The sequence below is a fragment of the Rhea americana genome, unplaced genomic scaffold (assembly GCF_003343005.1).
Source record: "Rhea americana isolate MKP2758 unplaced genomic scaffold, rheAme1 scaffold_302, whole genome shotgun sequence".
NCBI lineage: Eukaryota > Metazoa > Chordata > Aves > Rheiformes > Rheidae > Rhea > Rhea americana.
In genome coordinates, this window is record NW_028186427.1 from 257,397 (window position 1) to 277,114 (window position 19,718).

The 19,718-nt window shown below is 37.1% G+C and overlaps 1 protein-coding gene across 5 annotated transcripts in view; it reads left to right on the forward strand.

Moving 5' to 3' along the window:
* The window catches only part of PLEKHG4B (pleckstrin homology and RhoGEF domain containing G4B), a 62,148-nt gene that overhangs the window by 27,514 nt on the left and 14,916 nt on the right, over positions 1-19,718 (forward strand). For 3 of the 5 annotated variants that reach the window (XM_085309741.1, XM_085309743.1, XM_085309744.1), the window contains 11 exons: positions 2,195-2,401; positions 2,750-2,873; positions 7,237-7,330; positions 8,173-8,259; positions 9,479-9,595; positions 10,362-10,460; positions 11,022-11,161; positions 11,978-12,116; positions 12,507-12,629; positions 14,396-14,560; positions 15,529-16,433. In XM_085309741.1, coding sequence (XP_085165867.1) covers positions 2,195-2,401; positions 2,750-2,873; positions 7,237-7,330; positions 8,173-8,259; positions 9,479-9,595; positions 10,362-10,460; positions 11,022-11,161; positions 11,978-12,116; positions 12,507-12,629; positions 14,396-14,560; positions 15,529-16,433 — 2,200 coding nt within the window. The remainder of the gene's footprint in view (positions 1-2,194; positions 2,402-2,749; positions 2,874-7,236; positions 7,331-8,172; positions 8,260-9,478; positions 9,596-10,361; positions 10,461-11,021; positions 11,162-11,977; positions 12,117-12,506; positions 12,630-14,395; positions 14,561-15,528; positions 16,434-19,718) is intronic. The other 2 variants (XM_085309745.1, XM_085309742.1) reach the window with 2 other exon arrangements.

Sequence of the window (19,718 nt, forward strand, 5' to 3'; positions counted from 1 at the left end):
AAGGAGGAGCCAAGGAACTACAGGCCAGTCAGACTCATCTCAGTCTTTGGAAAAGTGATGGAGCAGCTCATTCTGGATGCCATTTCCAAACACATGAAGGACAACAAAGTGYAGTCAGCATGGATTCACCAAGGGGAAATCATTCTTGAACAACCTGACAGCCTTCAGTGATGGAGTGACTGGCTGGGTAGACAAGGGGAGAGCAGTGGATGTTGTCCACCTTGACTTCAGGAAGGCTTTTGACACTGTCTACCGTAATATCCTCATAGGCAAGCTCAAGAAGTGTGGGCTTGATGCATGAACAGTGAGGTGGATTGAAAGGCAGAGCTCAGAGAGCAGTGATCAGTGACACAAAGTCTAGTTGGAGGCCAGTAACTAGCAGTGTTCCCAAGGGGTGAACACTGGATCCAGTATTGTTCAATCAGTGCCCTGGATGAAGGGACAGAGTGCACCCTCGGCTAGTTTGCTGATGATCCGAACCTGGCAGGAGTAACTGATACAGCAGAGGGCTGTGCTGCCATTCAAAGGGACCTCAACAGGCTGGAGAAATGTGCAGAAAGGAATCTCATGCAGAGTCCTGCACTAGGGGAGGAATAATCCCTGCACCAGTATAGACTGGGAGCTGACCTGCTGGAAGGCATGTCTGCAGAAAAGGATCTGGGGGTCCTGGTGGACAAGAGGTAGTTCGTGAGCCAGCAGCGTGCCCTTGTGACAGAGAAGGCCAATGGTATCTTGGGCTGCATTAGGCAGAGCATTGCCACCAGGTTAAGGGAGGTGATTCTTCCCCTCTACTGAGTGTTGGTGGGGCTACATCTGGAGTACTGTATCCAGTTCTGGGCTCTCCAGTATAAGAGAGACCTGGAGCTACTGGAGTGAGTCCAGAGAAGGGCCATTAACATGATTAGGGGACTGAAGCATCTCCCCCGTGAGGAAAGGCTGAGAGAGCTGGCTTAGCCTGGAGAAGAAAAGACTGAAGGGAGATCTTATTGATGCATATAAACATCTGAAGGGAGAGTGTGAAAAGGATGGAGCTAGACTCTTATCATTAGTACCTGGTGACAGGATGAGAGGCAACAGGCACAAACTGGAACACAGGAAGTTCTGCCTAAACCTAASGAAAAACTTCTTTACTGTGAAGGGGGTAACAGAGCACTGGAAGAAGTTGCCTTGAGAGGTTGTCAATTCATCATCCTGGGAGGTGCTCAAAAGCCATCTGGACAGGATCCTGTGAAATATGCCATAGGTCATCCTGTTTGATCAGGATGGGGGTTGGACTAGATGATCTCCGCTGCTCCCTGCCAGCCTCAACCGTCAGTGATTCTGTGATCCCTGACTTGATCCTTGTCTGCTGGTGGTAGTTCAAACTCTTTCACTAAGCACAGAGGTGCGGAAAGCTTTGTTGGAGAAGACTAAGGCAAAGGCAGCACTGAATAGTCCAGCCTTATGTGTGTCTGCTGTCACAGCATCACCTGTCCCATTCAGCAATGGTTCTACATTTTCCTTGTTCCATCTTTTACTGCTGATGTAGCAGTAGGAACTTTTATTGCCCTTAATATGGCTTGTAAATTACAACTAAGGGCTTCTACTTTGCTAACACCATCCCTAATTGCCAGGGCAGTCTTTCTAAATTCCTCTTCTGTAGCTTGTCCTTACTTTCACCTCTTATCTACTGCCTTTTTGCATTGGCGCTCCATCCTGAGTTCCCTGCTTAGTCAAGCTGGTCTCCTGTTACATTTACTTGTTTTCCTGAGTATTGAATTGGACTGCTCTTGCACTTTAAAGACCTACCAGCTTTCTTCAGCTCCTTTGACCTTCACAGCTGCTTCCCATACCTGCCAGTTTCCTGAATACACCAGTCTGTTGTCCACTTCATCCAGTTTCATAATGCAGTTACATTTGTAAGCCTTGTGTAATGAAGGACCCAGAGGTATGTAATCATGATGAGATTGTATATTGTAATGCAGAAGGAAGATCACAGGAAGATAAAATGAGGCTGAAAGTTTCTCTTGATACTCTTGATTCCAAGATTTCAAGTGCTCAGCTTGCAGCCTGAACACTCTTAAAATAAGATTATAATCTGTATGTGTCTTTCTTTTTTGCTCATAGCTGGACATATTCTACACATCTTTTGTTACTGAAGAGTAGTCTCCCATTGATTAAGGGAAGAAAATAACCAATTCTTTCATTTGTCCAGGTTTTTATCAGCAGTTGACAGCAATCAGTTCAAAAAACAGTTTCCAGAGAGGTGAGGATAGCACAGCTGTATATGGATCTCCTATTCTGTTCCATCGTGAACATGACCTACTCTCTGCAAATACTAGAACCCTTTGCGACAGGCTACCAAAACAGTTACTTGAGATAAATCAAGAGTTACTGCAGTCTGGAGTCATTTCTCTTTGTGGTATGTATTACAGAAATGACATTATACTTGATAATAGATGAAACATACACAGAGAGATGTGTTTTTTCAACTTCATAATACCAAAGATAAATTAAGGGTAAGTTACCAACTTGTATAAATTTTGCAGGCTTTGTATAAATTTTGAATTTTGCAGACTTTGTTTTGATCACGTAAGAATGGTTATCTCAGCTTTTGAACACTCAAAAATTGTTTTAAACAAAAACGCTTTTTAGTGTTTTTAAACAAGCTTTACTAGTTTCCAGTTATGCATGTGCAAAAACTTTCCTCTAAATCTCATGTTCATAGCTAAAACTTTTGTAAACCTTTCCTTTGCTTCTCTTTATCTAGGAAACAGAGACAGAAGTGGCAGAGCAGTAATACAAGTCTGCACAAGACATGCCATCTGGTTAAATGAACATTGCACAAGTACAACAGTTGCTCATCTGCTGATGTATCTATACAGCATCCCCAGGTATGCAGTGAACTAACTTTCTGGGCTTTGGTTTTATTTTTTTATGATAATGCAGATGTTAGAGCTGTGGAGACCCTTCTGTTATGGAAAGCTCCTAACTGCTTCCTCATCTCAGACATCATTAAAATTCTTTGTGACCATCATATGCTGGTAGGAACAAAAGATCCAGCGGTCTTAATTTTGTAGCTTGTTTTACTGTTAGCTGTAATGTTTAGTACTTGGGTTTTATGATAAATGATCACTTTGTGGTTGGACAGATGTTTGCTGTTTTATAAAATTACTATTTTGTTGCTATTCACTACTTTTAAATAAGGTACAATAATTGAAAGCTTGTTATATCTGACATACTCATAGGAGTATATGCCTCTGGTTTAGAAATAGCTTCCAATTGTACTGTCAAAAAAGTACCTGTGCAATTGCATCACCTTTAAATGCAAATGGCTGTCTTGAGATACTAAATTGTTAATTGCTAAGGTAATCTTACAATCTCTTGCAATGTTCTTAGAGTTGGTGCTTGTGCAGTATGCCTTCTGGTGGCTAATTAAAGGTGTCAAGCAAGAAGTCTGTGCTACACTGTACTGGTGTAATCTTTGCTCAAATGCCAGATGCGGGTATATTTGAACTTAAGGACTCTGTGACTTAAGGACTCTTTAAGCTTGGGCTAAAGTGGTTAATCTAATAACAATATTATTTTCAGTTTTGTTTTAATATTTTGTTTACTGTATAACAAGAAGTATAAAGAAAATAGTTTGAGTTTATGTTCTTTAGACATCACCTTGATTGTGGAACCATGAAATAAGACCTCATTGATTCATTCTGTGACTGCCGTCAATTTGATTTGTGCAAATAAAACTGGGTTCATGTGTTAGAGATTGCCTTAAGATTGCTTTGCATATTTAATCCTTCACGTTTAGTACTGGTTATTCTTTCCAAGAGATAAATATACGTAGTGGAGTAGTGTGCTGGGAAAGCTTTTAATGATGTCTCACTGTTTGTAGAAGGGTTTCCTACTTTTGCTGCTTTTTCTGCAATATAACTTCTTTAATAACTTATGTGGTCTGTCTTATTACAGATCTACAGTTGATATGCAAGCATTTTTATTGCTTTTAATAAGAATAATTGTGGAGAAGTGTTTTATTTGCTTCCTCAACTATCTCTTCCTGTCTAAAAATACAGAATGCAGAAATCCATATGGATAACCTAGCAACTCATATTCCTTGTTTTCCCCCACATTGAACACCCATTGACATACTGAGTTCTCTCGCTGAGTTCAGCTGTCTCTTGTAATATATAAATCCTGGCTTAAACTTTGCAAACCTGGAGGCTAGTATAAATTCTACCTTTTGTCTGTTTCTCAGCTGTAGTAGAAGTTACGAATTGTGGGAAGGTAAAAATGTCAAGTACCAGGAAAACAACATAAATGTCACTTTACCTAGAAAAAATAAGAAAGGGTGAGGACCACAAGAGCTCTGTAAGAGGATAGAAAGAGGGTAATACCTCTTCACGTGTTCTATATTGAGATTTCTTACTGTTTAGTTTTGTCCTCTTTAATTTTAAGCAAAGACGTACTAAAGCTTAAGTAAGAGTTCTCAAGAATTGAGTAGGGGGAGGTTGTTATGGTCATCTGTAAATGACAGTCATTTTATTTAATGATTTACCTCCATCTCCCTTAATCCCTCCACTCCCCACCCTGAACTCCTTAAGTAAACAGCCTTGTGGCTCTCTAGGATGGGAACTGACAGCCAGAACAAGAATGCAACTCTTTACACAGGAAAGTGGAACGTACAATCAATAAACAAAATAGGTGATTATCACATGAGAAAGACATTTACAGTATCTCTTTGAATATTTCAACTTTTGGAAAACATGGCACACATCATATTCGCCCATGAAGAAACATATACTTATCTCACTCCATCACTTTTGAATCGCTGAAGAGAGAGTAACTGCTGAAATAGTTACTTGTAGAGATTCTGAGCCTATTGGCATTGATGTAATTGTTTTAAATAAAAAACAAACTGTGCTTGTTAACATACCCTTCATACTCTTCATTTCCCTTGYCCCACTGCACTTCTCTGATCTTTTACTTAGAATTGTTGTTCATGCTATAATCACAATGACATCAACATTCTTGCTTGTCAAAACCTGAGTTTCAGTAAATGGCAGTATCTCAATGAATGTTTTCTCATCTGGTATTTTATAGAGTTGTTCAAAAATGAGAAATGTATCATTACATCTTAAAAAAAAAAAAAAAAAAAGGTACAAAAACAAGTGTGCTGTTCTGCCAGGTAAGCATTTTAAAAATTTCTCATTAAAACTTCTGTGTTTGAAGAGTTCTTTCTCCACACCAGACTTCATAAAGAAATCTGTGATACACATTTTTAGCATTTTTAGTATGGGTATATGGGTGAAGATTGCTTTTAATAAACCTTTTTTATTTGCTTCTGTGAAGGTAAATGCAAATCTACTTTTGTAGCTTCATTCATTTGCACTTTTGGTTTGAAATTTCATTTGCCTATCCAAAACAACCTAAGGGGAGTTGAGTGAGATCCAGAATACAGGAAAAGTGGCAACTCTTTGTTAATCTGCAGTTTACAAAGAAACTAGCAATGCTTTTAGGAGAAAACATTATCCTAATCTTGGACGTTTGAACAAACTGATATTTAATTACTGAATTTTAGCAAGTAAGATTTGTGAAGAGTTTTCCAAAGTCCTTATAAAAAAAAAAAAAAAAAAAAAAAAAAAGGCACAGGCTTCAAAGAACACAATGAAAACATAAACCTTGATTCATGTAAATTGCCTTACACAGATCAAGGGAGAATATTTCTAATTGCAATTTACTTTTGTCCTCTGATGGTGCCAGGCCTTGGTATAAGACACTTAAGGCATCCTGGATGCAAATAGGCCTAGGAAGAGATTTTGGGCCTCTTGGGGCCATCTCCCTGCCCCAATCACTGCAGTTTTGTTTTCAGAATAACATCTAGCATTTAAGAATCTGTTTGTTTGTTTTCAAATAGGATTTAAACTCCCAAGTGCTATTTTTAATTCCTTTTAAAATCACAAGTGTGGTGACTAGGATTTTGATTTACAAACTTGAAAAGTCACTATGGGTATATTTAGAACTGTAACTATGTATCTGATTTTACCCATGTAAAATTTTACATTTGTAGATTCCGATCTGTAGTTTCCTTTGAATCTCAGAGATTTTTGTTTGCAAAACTTTATCAAATAAATGTATAAAATAAAAGTAATGAAACTCCCACTAAAGAGAGTATTTAAATTTCAGTAACTTGCTTGAACTGTCGATGACTACAATACAAGCTCTTAGTCTTTCAGACAGTTAGCACAAACTAATTACTCTTTATTCATAAATCTAGATCATTTTCCTTATCTGTCTGGAATGACTTGAACATAGGAAAAAGCTCTGTGTGTAGAACTTTTTTTCAATAGCAGAAGAGACCTAAGCCACCCTTAAAATCAGCCCTCTTTCCAGGTCAACAAAGGCTTTCCCTCGGAAGGGACATCCAGGTATGGCTGAGGAATTATAATGAAAATAAATGAGCAGCAGGGCACTGTTCTAGAAAGAGTGGATGGATAGACACCTCCACAACAAGCATCATACACAGCTCTGGGACAGATCACTTAAAACAGGATTAATCTTCTCTAATTCCAAATACTTCAGCAAAACTAGCTACTTGGGCTTCTCTGTTCCCACTGACTATAGGAGGAGCCTATCTAAAGAGTGATTGTGCTTTTTTCTTAAACACTTACTGTAAGCTTCTTACAGTGTCTGACTTACTTCCCCTCACTCTCTTACTCTTCCTCTCCCAGTTATATACAGAGTCTAGATGATGGCTGGAACTAGCCACCTAATCTCTAGATGCCTATAGCTAGGTGATCAAAGTCCTACCCTCAGAGTCTCTGCAGTCAGTTCCTCATTTATAAAATGTGTTTAATAGCACTTACCATCCCTGCAACCTTGTAACAACAATGATAATGGCAAAGATTGTAGAAGAGGTATGAAAGGTAAAGCTTCAGGGACCATGGACACCTGGACATGGATCAGAGAATCGTGAAGCAGTATTTTAGGAATTCTTTGTAAATACTTGGTCTCCTAACAGTGTGGTTTTGGGAGAATCGGTGGTCCTTCTCCTAAGACTGTCATGCCCATAACAGCTTTCCAGGACAGTGTTGTTTCTCCTACTCCGAGCAAAAGTTAAAACATATCTTAAGATTAAGCCATGTGTTGTAAATGAACCCATCCTCAGTCCATTTGTTCTGGTAAAGGCCTAGAAGCCTAGGCCTTTAGAAGATGGCACTAAAAGAAGATGTCATAAAAACACAACTGTCTTTCTGTTGCTAGGAAGGAGGTACGTGGTTTGGGAGTTGTTATTCTAGTGGATGCAAGGAAGTGTCAGCCTAATCCTTCTCTTTTCAAAGCATTAACAGGAATGCAGGTGAGTAGTGCTTGGGTGAGGCATCCTATCTAAGTGCAGAATGAAATTCTAGAATGTTTAAAACATTCTGTGATACGTATTGCAATTCTGTTGGGAATAGGAGCTTTCTTAACAGTGGTTGCTGTTCTACAGAGTGAGAACTCACAAGGATGAGGTGAAAAAGCAGATAAAGTTTTGAAAATAACTTTAAAGAAAAAGTTATTTGAGAGAGGTTTATTTTTCTCTGTTAAGTGAAATTTAAACCAGCCTATCATGTTTAAGTCTATGTTTATCCAACAGTGCATAGAAATGGATCAGCATACTGGGAAGATAGTTCTGCAGATTGACTTACTCTTGGTTTCATCTTATACTTTTTTAAATTGTAGCTTACTGCTTGGATTGAAACACATACCAAAGTAAAGTGTACATATAATGTACTGAGAACTGAAGCCAATGTTTTCTCTGCCCTTGATGGAAGGGCTTTCTTTAGCACAGCTAGCAACTTTGATTTAGAAGAAAGGGATTCTAAAGTAATTTGGACTAATAAATAGTATTTTCTTATAGAACAAGGAGCTGTAGTAAAACTTAATTTCATTTCTATATATTTCTATATATTCTATAAATTAGCAGTAATTTTAGGAGGCGTTCTACTAGCATTGTTGAATTTACCCAGACCATTAGTACTGGCTGAGTGGTGGACTGAAGAGTCCAAGATGCTTCAAGTGAACCGTGTTGCCTTCTTGGCTGCATTCTGAGGAGCAACTAAACAGAGAAGCTTTTTTATGTAGCACCTTAGAAAAAGAACAAGATTATGAAGTTTGTAGGAACAATTTTTCTCTAACTGCATTTGTTTTCCTTTCCAGAATGTAATTCCTCATTCAATTCACAGCGTCCTGGTATTGACTGATAAGGAGTATTCTTTTAGACCTGATCGGGACATAACAATTCAGGTAAGTTAAGACATTACTCAGGGTTGTCAAAAGGCATTTGTAAATACAAAATTCCATGTGAAAAATTCTTCTATCAAAAGTGATTGCAAGGTTGTTTGATCATGTTGTTTAGAAGAAATGAGTCTTCTGGGTTCATTTTTAAGGGTGATTTTTTTTCTAGATCTCAGTGCATACTACTTAGTTCCAGGTGTACGGCAGGGAGCAGCAAGGGCAGGCTGCTCTCAACGGGAAAGAGAGCCAGGAGGTGAGCATGGCAATACTATAGGCAGTGTCAGGGACTGGTCCTACAACACTCAGCGAGGCAATCGAGGGGGTTGTTTTCCCTTACAGAAGTTACAGAGTAACTTAAGCCTACTCTAGCTTTAAAGATGTTTCCCAGTATAAATTCAGTCTTCGATACATATGGGGGTCATATTACTTATGGTGCTTCCTAGGTATTCTCATACTTCGAATGTTTGTCCAAATGTAAATGGTCTTTTGTAACTAGACTGCATAAAACCAATATCCTGAAAGTAGGTAGTGGAAGTATTGAAACAGTTTTGCTGATTTAGTCTTCTCAATAACATAGTATCTGTGTATCTGTATTTGTGGTACCACAATTATCAGTAAATAATTTAATGCCAAATTTGCATAGAAGTTTGAAACAGAAGTGATGAATTTTAGAGCATGGATGCATTTATGTAAGCTAGTGTCAATCTGAAAAGAAATTTGTATTTCTGGATTTTTTTTATGTTATATTAAAACATAACATAAAGATCTGATTTTTTAGGAGACAGATGTTTTACCAAAGAAAAAGTTTTTATTAAATAAATAAAAAAAATCCTTTCCATGTCCCTGTCCTGTAGTACAGACTGCTCGACAAGATTAGTCATTTGATATATATGTTTTCCTGCTTCTAAATGTATTCAAAATATTGCAAAAAGCAAAATCTTATTCTTCAGATGAGGTGAATTTATTAGGACCAGATTTTTAGCCTGCCTGAATTAGTGGTATTCAATGCCTTTCATTTCTTGATGATAGAATATTGCACATGCAGGAGAAAAGGAAGCCTTGGGAAACTACACCCCCAACACACACACACACACGTATATTTAGTAATTTACTTTAGCTAAGTATCTGGATCTCTCAAGAGACTATACATCCTGGGGGAGGGAAATTAAGTGTTTTTGTCTAACAGTTGAATTTAAGTTTTGTAAAGTTTTTTTTTTTTCTTGGGAAGTATGAAATTCTTACATCACTGAAGACTCTGAATAAGCTCATTGACCACACGCAGTTGACTGCAGAATTTGATGGAACATTTCACTATAACCACAGTGACTGGATATGTTTCCGAAGGGTAGGAAATACTTTGGAGTTTTTGCTATGTATTTTCTCCTTTTTATTTTTTTTTACATTGAATTTGATAACTGTTTTTGCTCATTTAAAACAGAAGTAGTCTACCTGTAGTTACTGAGTTCTGATGAGACTGATAGTTTTCTCTCTTTAAAACTCTGGCTATATTAAAGTGTGATGCAATAATTTTATGTTGTGTGCTCTGTGCAATGATTTCCATATTGGAAGAGAGATCCATAATGTATTATCACCAAACCATTTCTTTTTTAATCTTAAGAGAATCTGTTTAACTAGATATGCTTGATATTTATCTAACCCAAATCTGAATAACTAGTATGAGATTCTTAGCTAGCATAATTTATCCTAGCTTTGAGTCTGACCCTGCAGTTCTGTCTAGGTTTGCAGTGCTCTTTTCTGCAGACGTTGGTGGAACTGTCCTAACTTGTTAGTTAAAACTGATTTCCAAAGCATAGCCCACCATAAATGCATATGAAGTTGTACCAAAACACAAGTGCCTGAAGTTGAAATTGTTTCTGTAGTCTTCTTGCCCAGGCATCGGCTTTGTTGGTATAACACTACAAGAGTCATATCAATTTAATTATGCCAGTTTCAAACCATTAGAAGAACCAAAACTGTGCAGATTAGCACCTCCTGTGAATAACACACAAATAATTTTGTGACTGTTCGTTGTGTTTTTAAATTCACAACACCAAAGCAATGATTTAGACTGTTTCTGAAGTTCTGCCTGTTGTATTGTTTTGTCAATGCAGAAACTGGAACCCTTTATTGCAAACTGCAAAGAGGCCATTGTCTTTCTGCAAAACGCAGTCAGCTCACTGACAGCCAACAGAACTCTGAACACCGTGCAAGTAAGATTTGGTGGAAAGGACAAATGCAAATTTCTCCATTGTCAAAAAAGGAAACTTACTTAAAAAAAACCCCAAAACTCTGTAATGTAGCAGACTAAATGCTTTATTTTGACTGAAACTACAATGCAGCAAACTGAATTTATAGCTATAAGAGGAATTTTACAGTTTTAGATTGGATAATCAAACATGATCATACTTACCCAAATTTCAGTGTTACTGAATGTTTTACACTGCAGTCACTGGACCAGAGGTAGCTCACTAACTATATGTCATGTCAGACCACATCTCTAATATGGCCATTCCAGCTGAATATATATGGTCAGAAACTGTGGCCAGAACTTTGGCCAGAACTGTGTGTAAGCACAGCTCTTCCTAAATTAATATGTTTTAGATATGTTTGATAAAAAATTACAGATAAATGCTTAGGCAAAAATTGCAAGTGTGGAATAAGCACTAGCAAAATTCTGGTATTTTGATTTTATTTTTGAATACATATGAGCTAGACAATGTTCACTCTCTGGGTTTCTCAAATGACACTGATAGTATTTTTCTTCTGCATAGGACGTGTGTGATTTAATCAGTAAACACAAGACAATGATGAAGCTTGTTTTGGAAGATGCCTTGTTAGTAACACTAAGACTAGAAGGTGGAACAGTCCTTGCAAGACTTAGGAAGGAGATCTACCACACAGAAGACTATCAGTAAGTATAGACTTTGCAAAAGGTGCTGACCATGAATCACAGAATCACAGAATAGGTGAGCTTGGAAAAGACCTCTGGAGGTTGTCTGGTTGAACCCCCACCCTTCTCAAGCACAGTCAGAAAGAACAGGTTGCCCAGGACCAGTCTAGTCAAGTTTTCAATGTCTCCACAACTTTCCTGGGCAACCTGTTCCAGTGTTCAACCACCCTCACAGTAACAGAGAATTATAGTAATAGAAGAAATGAAAACAGTTGTTTACTTCTTTTGTAAGGTAAGATTGTCTTTTGATCAGTCCCTCTACTGCGTAGCTGCTGCAACTTTATTTTTGAAGAAGCTCTAGGGTCCAGAATCCAGCTGTAGCTTATACCTTACATAAAGAAGTATTAAAGTTCTGATTCAGCGAATCCTGTACCTTTTAAGTATATGAATATCAAGTTTTAYCAGAGCAGAGTTTGAATTGACTGCTAGGCTAATGCAATCATTCTCAAGTGGAGGCAACTTTATGTATGCAGCAGCTCAGAAAGTCTTCTGAGCTGTGCATCCATGGTCAGCCAGATGGAGAGACACTTAATATTCTGGATAGTTTTGAAAAGTGACCATCATTATGTGGTTTTGAGTAAGATACATTTGACAAGCTTGCATTTGACAAGCTGAATAAAAACCTTTGAATAACATTTTGTATAACAGCCAGTTGCTGGCTTGTTTGTGGTGGCATTCTTTAACAAAATAGGGGATTGATGTCTTCTGAAAAATGCATTTCTTCTGATACTGTCTTTGTCATAAACGTTTTATTGATCTTTCCTCCCAATCTAATAGAGATGCTATGGAGATTGTAACAAGACTTTATAATCAAGTGGATGAGGAAGTCCATAGGCTGGTACTCTTATCTAATAAATGCCTCCAGCAGCTGGAGAATCTTGGGGAAGCAAGAAAATTTGAAGAAGGCTGTGACCAGGTCAGTACTAGTTTTTGAGAATTAGGTTTAAAAATTTACCGTTTTAGCTTCTATTTCTTTACTTGGATTTAGGATTACTTGGATTAGCTGGATTTATTTAATATGACATATATCATTGTTTGCATGTTGGTGTTGTTCAGAGCATGTATGGGCAATGGTGAGTCGTGCTATTAACATTAGCAGTTTATGAGTGTGCAAAACAAATTTTAGTCATCAGTATTTCAAGCAGACCAAAATGAACCATATTATAAGACAGTATAATTTTTAAAGGAGATGCATATGAAGTATTTGAACTTGTTATAATGAACAGAGTAATTTCTACACACTATGTATAGGGAATGTATGATTGACTGATTAGGAGAACCAGGTTTGTTTGGTATTTTAATGCAGATAAAACAGTGGTTTGAAAATGAGCGAGAGAAATATCTTGGCTGTTTAGATCAAGAGGGACTTTCACTGGAAAAGGTGAGGAAGCTGCAAGAAGATTTCCAAGGTTTTATTGATAAGATGAAGGTAGGTAACATGCTAATACAGAACATTTCCTTTGCATTTTCACAGATATATAAAGAAATTATTGAAATATCTAACCTTGAAGCAAAGAAGGAAATGTGTTTAGTTGCCTAATAGGCAGAAAAATACTAGTTTTTACTGGCAGCATGCCAGTCTTATTTCCTGGTCTGTACTGGGCAATGGAGATTGGTCAAAGTGCCTCTATAATGTTCAGACTGAACTGGTACAACCACATAGCTTAGTTGCAGCAGCAAGAAGAGATACAGATTCCTGCCCCAAAAGTAGTATTTCTATTGTATCAGTGTAGCATGTAGCACAAATGCTGCAGGTATCTGTATAATCTTGTATAATTTTATTAAGTGATATATAACCTTATAAATTTAATCTATATAAACTTATACCTTTTTTCGGGGAAGAAGATTCTAGTTTGTATGTTGTTGCATTTAACCAATTATGTAGCTTAGAAGAAGGAAGACAAGAGGCAAGGAAATGTGTCAAAAGGGGAATTTACAACAAGGGAATATATCGAAAACAAAGTATCTTCAGTAAAAGTTGCCAGCACAGGTGACTCAACTGAGGACAGCTCTGTGAGGTTTACAGAAGGAAATGCTGTCAGCCTCTCTGTGACAGTGACTTGTTGACCTGTCCAAGATTTTTCAGTCAAGGTGTACCTCGTTTCAGACATCCTGATGAAGCTCATTTAGCAACACATTTCTGCAGTCATTTGTGAAACATGCATTGCACCTGATCTGAGAAACTCTCATTTCTGTCACACTTAGTTGATGCTCTACTGCTGCAGTTCAAGGGCTAGCTCAGAGATTGCCCACTGAAGTCCTTTGCATGATGCAACTTGCTCCAGAGCTCTGGGAAGGCCACTGTCTTTATACGTTTGCAAAAACAAAACAAAACCAGAAAAAAAAAAAAACAACAACAACAGCAAAGAACCTTGTCTACTTAAAGGAAAGTAAGAYAGAGGGAAGGCTGTGCACATATCTGAACTGTCATGTAGATTCTCTGATTTGCAAAGCATAGTAAGCAGTTTAAGCTAAACTTGGAATAGGTCATTCAGGTTTGTTATAGGATAGTGGGACTGACCCAGTGGAGTTGCTGGGGGAGAAAACCCTTCCAGCCTCATTAGACTATAGACACCTTCCCCTGGGACTAAAGAACTCTTGCCATTTACTATAGTAATATGGGTCAGCATATGGGGGAGACTCACTATTGTGCCATGCGCTAGGTCACATTCAGCAAAAGCTGTATGACACGCAACTAGTTGTTATTAGGAAGCAAAGCAAATTTACAAAGGAAGACTTGGTTGCTCACTTACTTTTGGTAGGTAGAGGAGTTCACTGTTTGAAATTCTTACTTCAGGTAAAGATACTTCCAGGAGAACAGTTGTGTTAACCAAAAAATGAATTGCACTGGATATTATTTTAAATATTAATTACTATTGCAGTTTTGTCTGCTATTTGTAAACATTCATTTCACTTTTCTGTAATTTTTATTCTGTTCCGTTATGATACTCCTTTTCTTTCTACACCCTTCTAAATCCAAATTGAAAAAAGGCAGAACACTGTGTAAAAACAGATAAATGAAAAATCAGAAGGTTCAACAAGACTGATGCTGTATTTTTCCATTTTCATGTGTGTTAAAACTAACACAGTAAGATTTGTTAACATGGTATGCAGTTAATGATAAACAAGATTATGCATAGTAAAGGAAGTAGTGTATTATATAGTATATCTATTTTTCTCTTCATCCCCCAACAGCAATATTATCAGAAAGGACTGCAGCTGGTGCAAGAAAATCATTCGTTAAACATGGAAGAAAAAGTTCAGATCTTCAAGAAATATCTGAGTAATATTTTCATTCAGACAGAGAAGAGGAAGACTGAGCTGACAAAGCTGGTCAATTTGTATGAGTTTTATGAGATGGTAAAAGAAATATTTTTGCATCTGTGCTTTAAGCTAGACCCTACTGATTATAAGAGCAATCAGGCAATGGCAACAGACACACTGTTATTTGACAGTCTATGCAGTCTTCTGAAGGATTAAAACTAGAGGAAGAATTTGGGCAAGTAAACAGGGCATTTAGCTGCTGTCATGCAACAGCAAAGATCAGATAATCTGGAGTTTCTTTTGTAGAATCCCAAAGAGTGAATTGTAGAATAAGGAGGAACTAAGAATAATGCAAAATCTTCAGCTTAACTGGTTTTCAGCTAGTAAGTGTTGGATTAGACAAGCTTTGATGGGCTACACATGGGATCTCTTCTCCCTTTGCAAGTACATGAGCAGGTTGTTGAGAAATCTTTTGAGTGTGCTGTTAGTCATATTCTATCTGAATATATAATCTCAATGCATGTATGCCTTCGTAGGCAGAATTTTTGACCATAATTCTCTCTTTAATCTGAGATAAAATCATATCATAATCTTTCTATTTAAATGGATCGTTCTTTTCTAATTTCTGTAATACAGAAGAGAAATGTACACATAGCGTTATGGTGCACATGTTGGGGGTTTTATAAGCTCAGTAGATCTCAGACTAAGACCAAGTGGACTTTTATGTCATTCTCTTCCTGGTTCTCTGTTCTTTCTCCATACTTCTGCTACTGAGATAAGTTGCAACACAGTTCAGTTCTTTTCTAAGTGAAAAACAGTTTTACTCTTTACTATGCTTTCTTAACATGATTTAGGGTTCCTGACAAATTTTTATTCTTTCTCTTGTTTAGATTTATCTAAGGAGTAGGAATATTCCCATGTAATAGGAGGGAATCTCTCAGCACTTAAGTTGTGCCAGAATCTGTGCAGAGTTTTTTCCTAAGTGATTTGAAATCCTTAAACAGGAAATATTGTATATATGCAGAATTTTACTGCTTAAACTGTGTTTTTTGCTTCTAATCCAGGCACAAGAGTGGATGTTACATTGCAATGAGTGTCTTTCACATTTAACTGCGGAGGCCAGATACTCTCCTTCTGCGATTCAGTGTCTGGAAACCTATCATCTGGAAGGTACAAAAGTTTCTGCAGAAAACTTTAAAAAAATGAATGAGATGGTTTTGGCTCTGGGTAACAAACAACAACTAAAGCAATGGCATGTTTTGTGGCTAAAATGTCAGCAAACAAGGCATCATTTAGCAGAAGTTCTGTCTGAAGCCCTCAAAGATTCCAGTAGGGAGTATTTTCACAAAGTTCTCAAGGAACCTGCTATGAAGATAAATGATGGGTTTGATGTTGGAGGTAGGAAGCCATTAAGCCAGTCCCCTAGTTATTCCTCTTCTGACAATGTTGACAATATTTGGGTGGACAAAATGAAGCCTGTACATAAGACTCAGCCATTAGAAGCATCATCTTTTTTAGGCCTTGGGACTGTAAACCAAAACGTGGAAGCAACCATGGAAATTGCTGCATCTCCACTACAGTGGCTTGCTCCATTTCCAGGTGAACTTGAAAAGAGAAACTGGAATTCAGAGGACATAGAGAGCATTTCCAGTACATGCTCTGCTTCGTTCTGTTCTGAGCCGATCCACTCACCACCTACCTACCACAGAAAACAACCACACAAAAAGATCATGAAGAAAACACAAAACTTTGAACTTAGTCAGCATGAAGGCAACAACAGTGAATTTCACCACCATGGGTATCCAGGAGTGCATATCAAAGGACTTGAGGTAGCCAGTAATAATGCTAATGAAAAAAAATACATGCAATGTTTGAATAGTAGAAGTCCTTTAATAAGTAGAAACCGAAGTTTATCCTCCCCCTCAAGGATCCATCATATGGAAGAAGAGGATAAGAAAAGAGGTGGAAGGTGAGAAATGATTACATCACAGTCTCCCTTAAGTGAGGAGAAAAAGGAAAATGCTTTTTGAAAAATAAAAGTCAAACGAGATGACAGAAATGGAAGTGCTCTTAGTTTTAAAGGAATGTTTTTGTGTCATTTTAGTTCTCTCAGATTTGTTGAGGGGAAAATAGAGATGACAAGTTTTTGCTTTGTTTTGTTTTTTAAACAAGGGACAATTCTCACTGAAATCAAGTAGAAACAGTGAGGAATTCAAGATTTAAACTGTAGCCTTCCCAAGTTTTATAGACATGCTTCAATTTTTACTACTTGGGAGCAGTCTCATGATTTCATTTGAGCTATTCTTTATGTCTAAAAATACATACTCATGCCACTCTTTGAAGGTTAGTGATCATAGCTTAATATAAATGGTGATGTTCCTGTTTTTTTCAGTATTGCTATATAATTTTTGTGGGGTTTAGTATTCCTCTCGAACAGGAGAATACTCTTGACCTGGTATACAAAAGCTGGATGTTGAAATTTTTTGAACTTTGATTTATTTTCCAGTCTAAGTTAAGTAAGGAAAAAGTCTATAAAAAATTAGAACATAGAAGTTATTTTTAAAACTTTTTATTTGATCTTGCTAGAAATAACAAAAATAAAGATTGACTCTTAATTTTTGTTTTCTTTTTGTTACTGTTCTGTGAGGAAATGTTCAGTCTATTGATGTCATTTACTAAAGTATCTTGGGTTAAACCAAAATATTTAGGAAATCTGAGTGATGTAATGTGTGTGTGGGAGTGGGAGTAGAATTCAATTGGCAATTTCAATCTGAAGTTCTCTCCTATCTCCTTTCCTCTCTCTTTATCTGCTAACAAACATTATAGCTTTTTTTATTTTCTGGGGAAAATCTCCCCCTGTATGAGATACTGTAACTTGACAGGCTGACCAGTTGACCACTGACATCTCTGAAGAAGGAATATTAAATCAATATTAATAAACAAAAGTGTGCATGTATCTGTATAATCTAGCACCAAAAACGAAAGCTCTTAAAAATATAAGTTGCTTTCTTTTTCAGAAAATTTCTGTTAATCCTTGCTGAATTAGTAATTCAGTAACTGTCTCTTGATTCATAAAACCTACGCTGAAGGGAAGTCTCCCTGAAGTAAAATTCGTCATTATTTCAGTGTTCTTACTGAGCAAAACTACATATCGTGCAGTTTGTAACAGTATCTGAACAACAGTTTATTTATGGTGGTTGTCTGCTGTAGTTTTCTGGGACCACAGTTCAGGAAACTATCAGCAAACCAGCCCTATTTTAAATTCAGTCAAATCTTCAGGTAACTTTAATGATCTTAAAGTTTAGCACAAGCTTATTTGTTTTGCTAGACAGAATGCATTTAATCATATATTCTAGTGTTTTCTTAAATTCTGGCCTCTGTGCTTCTGGAAAGCACAATTTGTTAGTTTGTGCAGAAGTGAGTGTCTTATGTGATATTTTTTATATGGGAGTCAGTGATTTAGGAGGAGTTTGTGTGTCTTCTTTCCTTTAATAAATCAGTACGTGCTACTTTTAATAATGGTGAAACATAGCAACCTCACCTAATATGCATGACTATTCATTTTTTGTAATTTGATTGTATCATTTTTTCATAAAGATTTGTTTTACTTTATTCTCCTGTAAAATAAATCTTAAGATGGGTCTAGTTTTCATGTTAAACTTTACAAAATCTATGACTTGTTGTCGGATCAGTAGCATTACTTGTCCTGTGTAATTATCATTCCTGCAAACATAAAGAACTGTGTTTAGCTCTTTGCAAATGTAGCTGTCCATTTTAAAATCTCATCAGATGGATCAGAGGGTTAAGCATCAAAAGCCACAGGCTTTTGAAGTTTTTTATGGCAATTTGACAAAGATACGCCTTTTCCTGTAAATATGCAGCTGAAACTGCTACTTGCTATAACAACTCTTTAAGAAGCAGATTAACAAAGTTACTTGCATACGTAAGGGTGTATGTGCATGTGAAAATTATTTCTTTTTAAGTAAAATACATTTCCAAATGCCTCCATAATTGATGCTTTAATTCCACAATAAAAGTCTCATGTCTTTATCATTTTCAAATGTATATTTGGACAAAACAGAACAAGATAATTGTGTTGTGGAATACAAATTCAAGCATAAGTGTATTCAGCATTTCCTGCTATTGAAATAGTCTACATGTAGGGAACCCGTAATTGTCTGTGGCAAAAGACCTTTGTGTTGTATGCGTAGGTGTTGGTTTAGATAGTTGGTTTAGCATGAAGTTATAATGTGGTGGTTTATATGTAAAGATTGATTTTACATCTTAGGCTAGTATGAGTTACAGTAGTTTTCATTGTCCTTGTAATACAGTAGAAGCAAAATTGAAGATTGCCTTAGATCTATCAAAATCAGTAACTTCCTCTGTAGTTTTTAAAACTTGTATTACAAGATTCTCTCTGAAGTGTAGCTTAATTTCCTTTTACTTTAGATGCTCTTTTGTGCCAGGGAATCAAGGGAGAGGGTAGCAAGATAAAGCCTATTTAAATGGCTGTAACTGAATTGGAAGCACAGCAGTGTCTTTCAGGGTTGACTTCAGGTATCGACCTGTGCATGCTGTGCGTCAGTAGGGAGTTGAGCCCGTAGGTTATAGTTTCATGTTTGTTTTTCTTACTTTTTTAACTCCTTTGTCAGTATCCTGAGCTTTTGGGATTGATTGCAATTCCAGCTAGAATTTTTGTCTAGAAAAATCCTTTGCAAAATCCTTAGGTTCTCGTGAACGGGGAGAGCATAGGGCTTCTGTGCAGCTGTGCATCCTTCTCTTACAGGAGGTGGCCAGCAATTTGGGGAGGTGTCCAGTGACCATTGCATGGGAATTACGTGCAGAGTATGCATGTTGTGTCCCAAGGGTGATTTCTTATGATGATTTCTGGCTTAATTGGCTTAAACAGCTTTCTTGAAATTATAAGGAAAACTTTTATGCTAAAGCAAAGGAGGGAAAAGCCTCTTCAACCTTCCCACCACAGACAGACTTTGGTGTTGCTCCATTTTTCAGCTATTAGTAGCGCATTACTGCTCAGCAATGTTGTACAACATGCTTTCCATGCTTTCATACTGTTTTCACTCAAATGATGAGCTACTTGCTGGCTCAGATGCAGGAGCATTCAAACAGGCAGGAACTAAGGGCCATAAGGCAGAGTTTCATCCATGGATAAAAAGTGTAATGGAAATTGAAAGTAAGACAGTACAATAAACTAGCATTTTCATCTAGAACTCCTGTTTTATCCCTATCATCA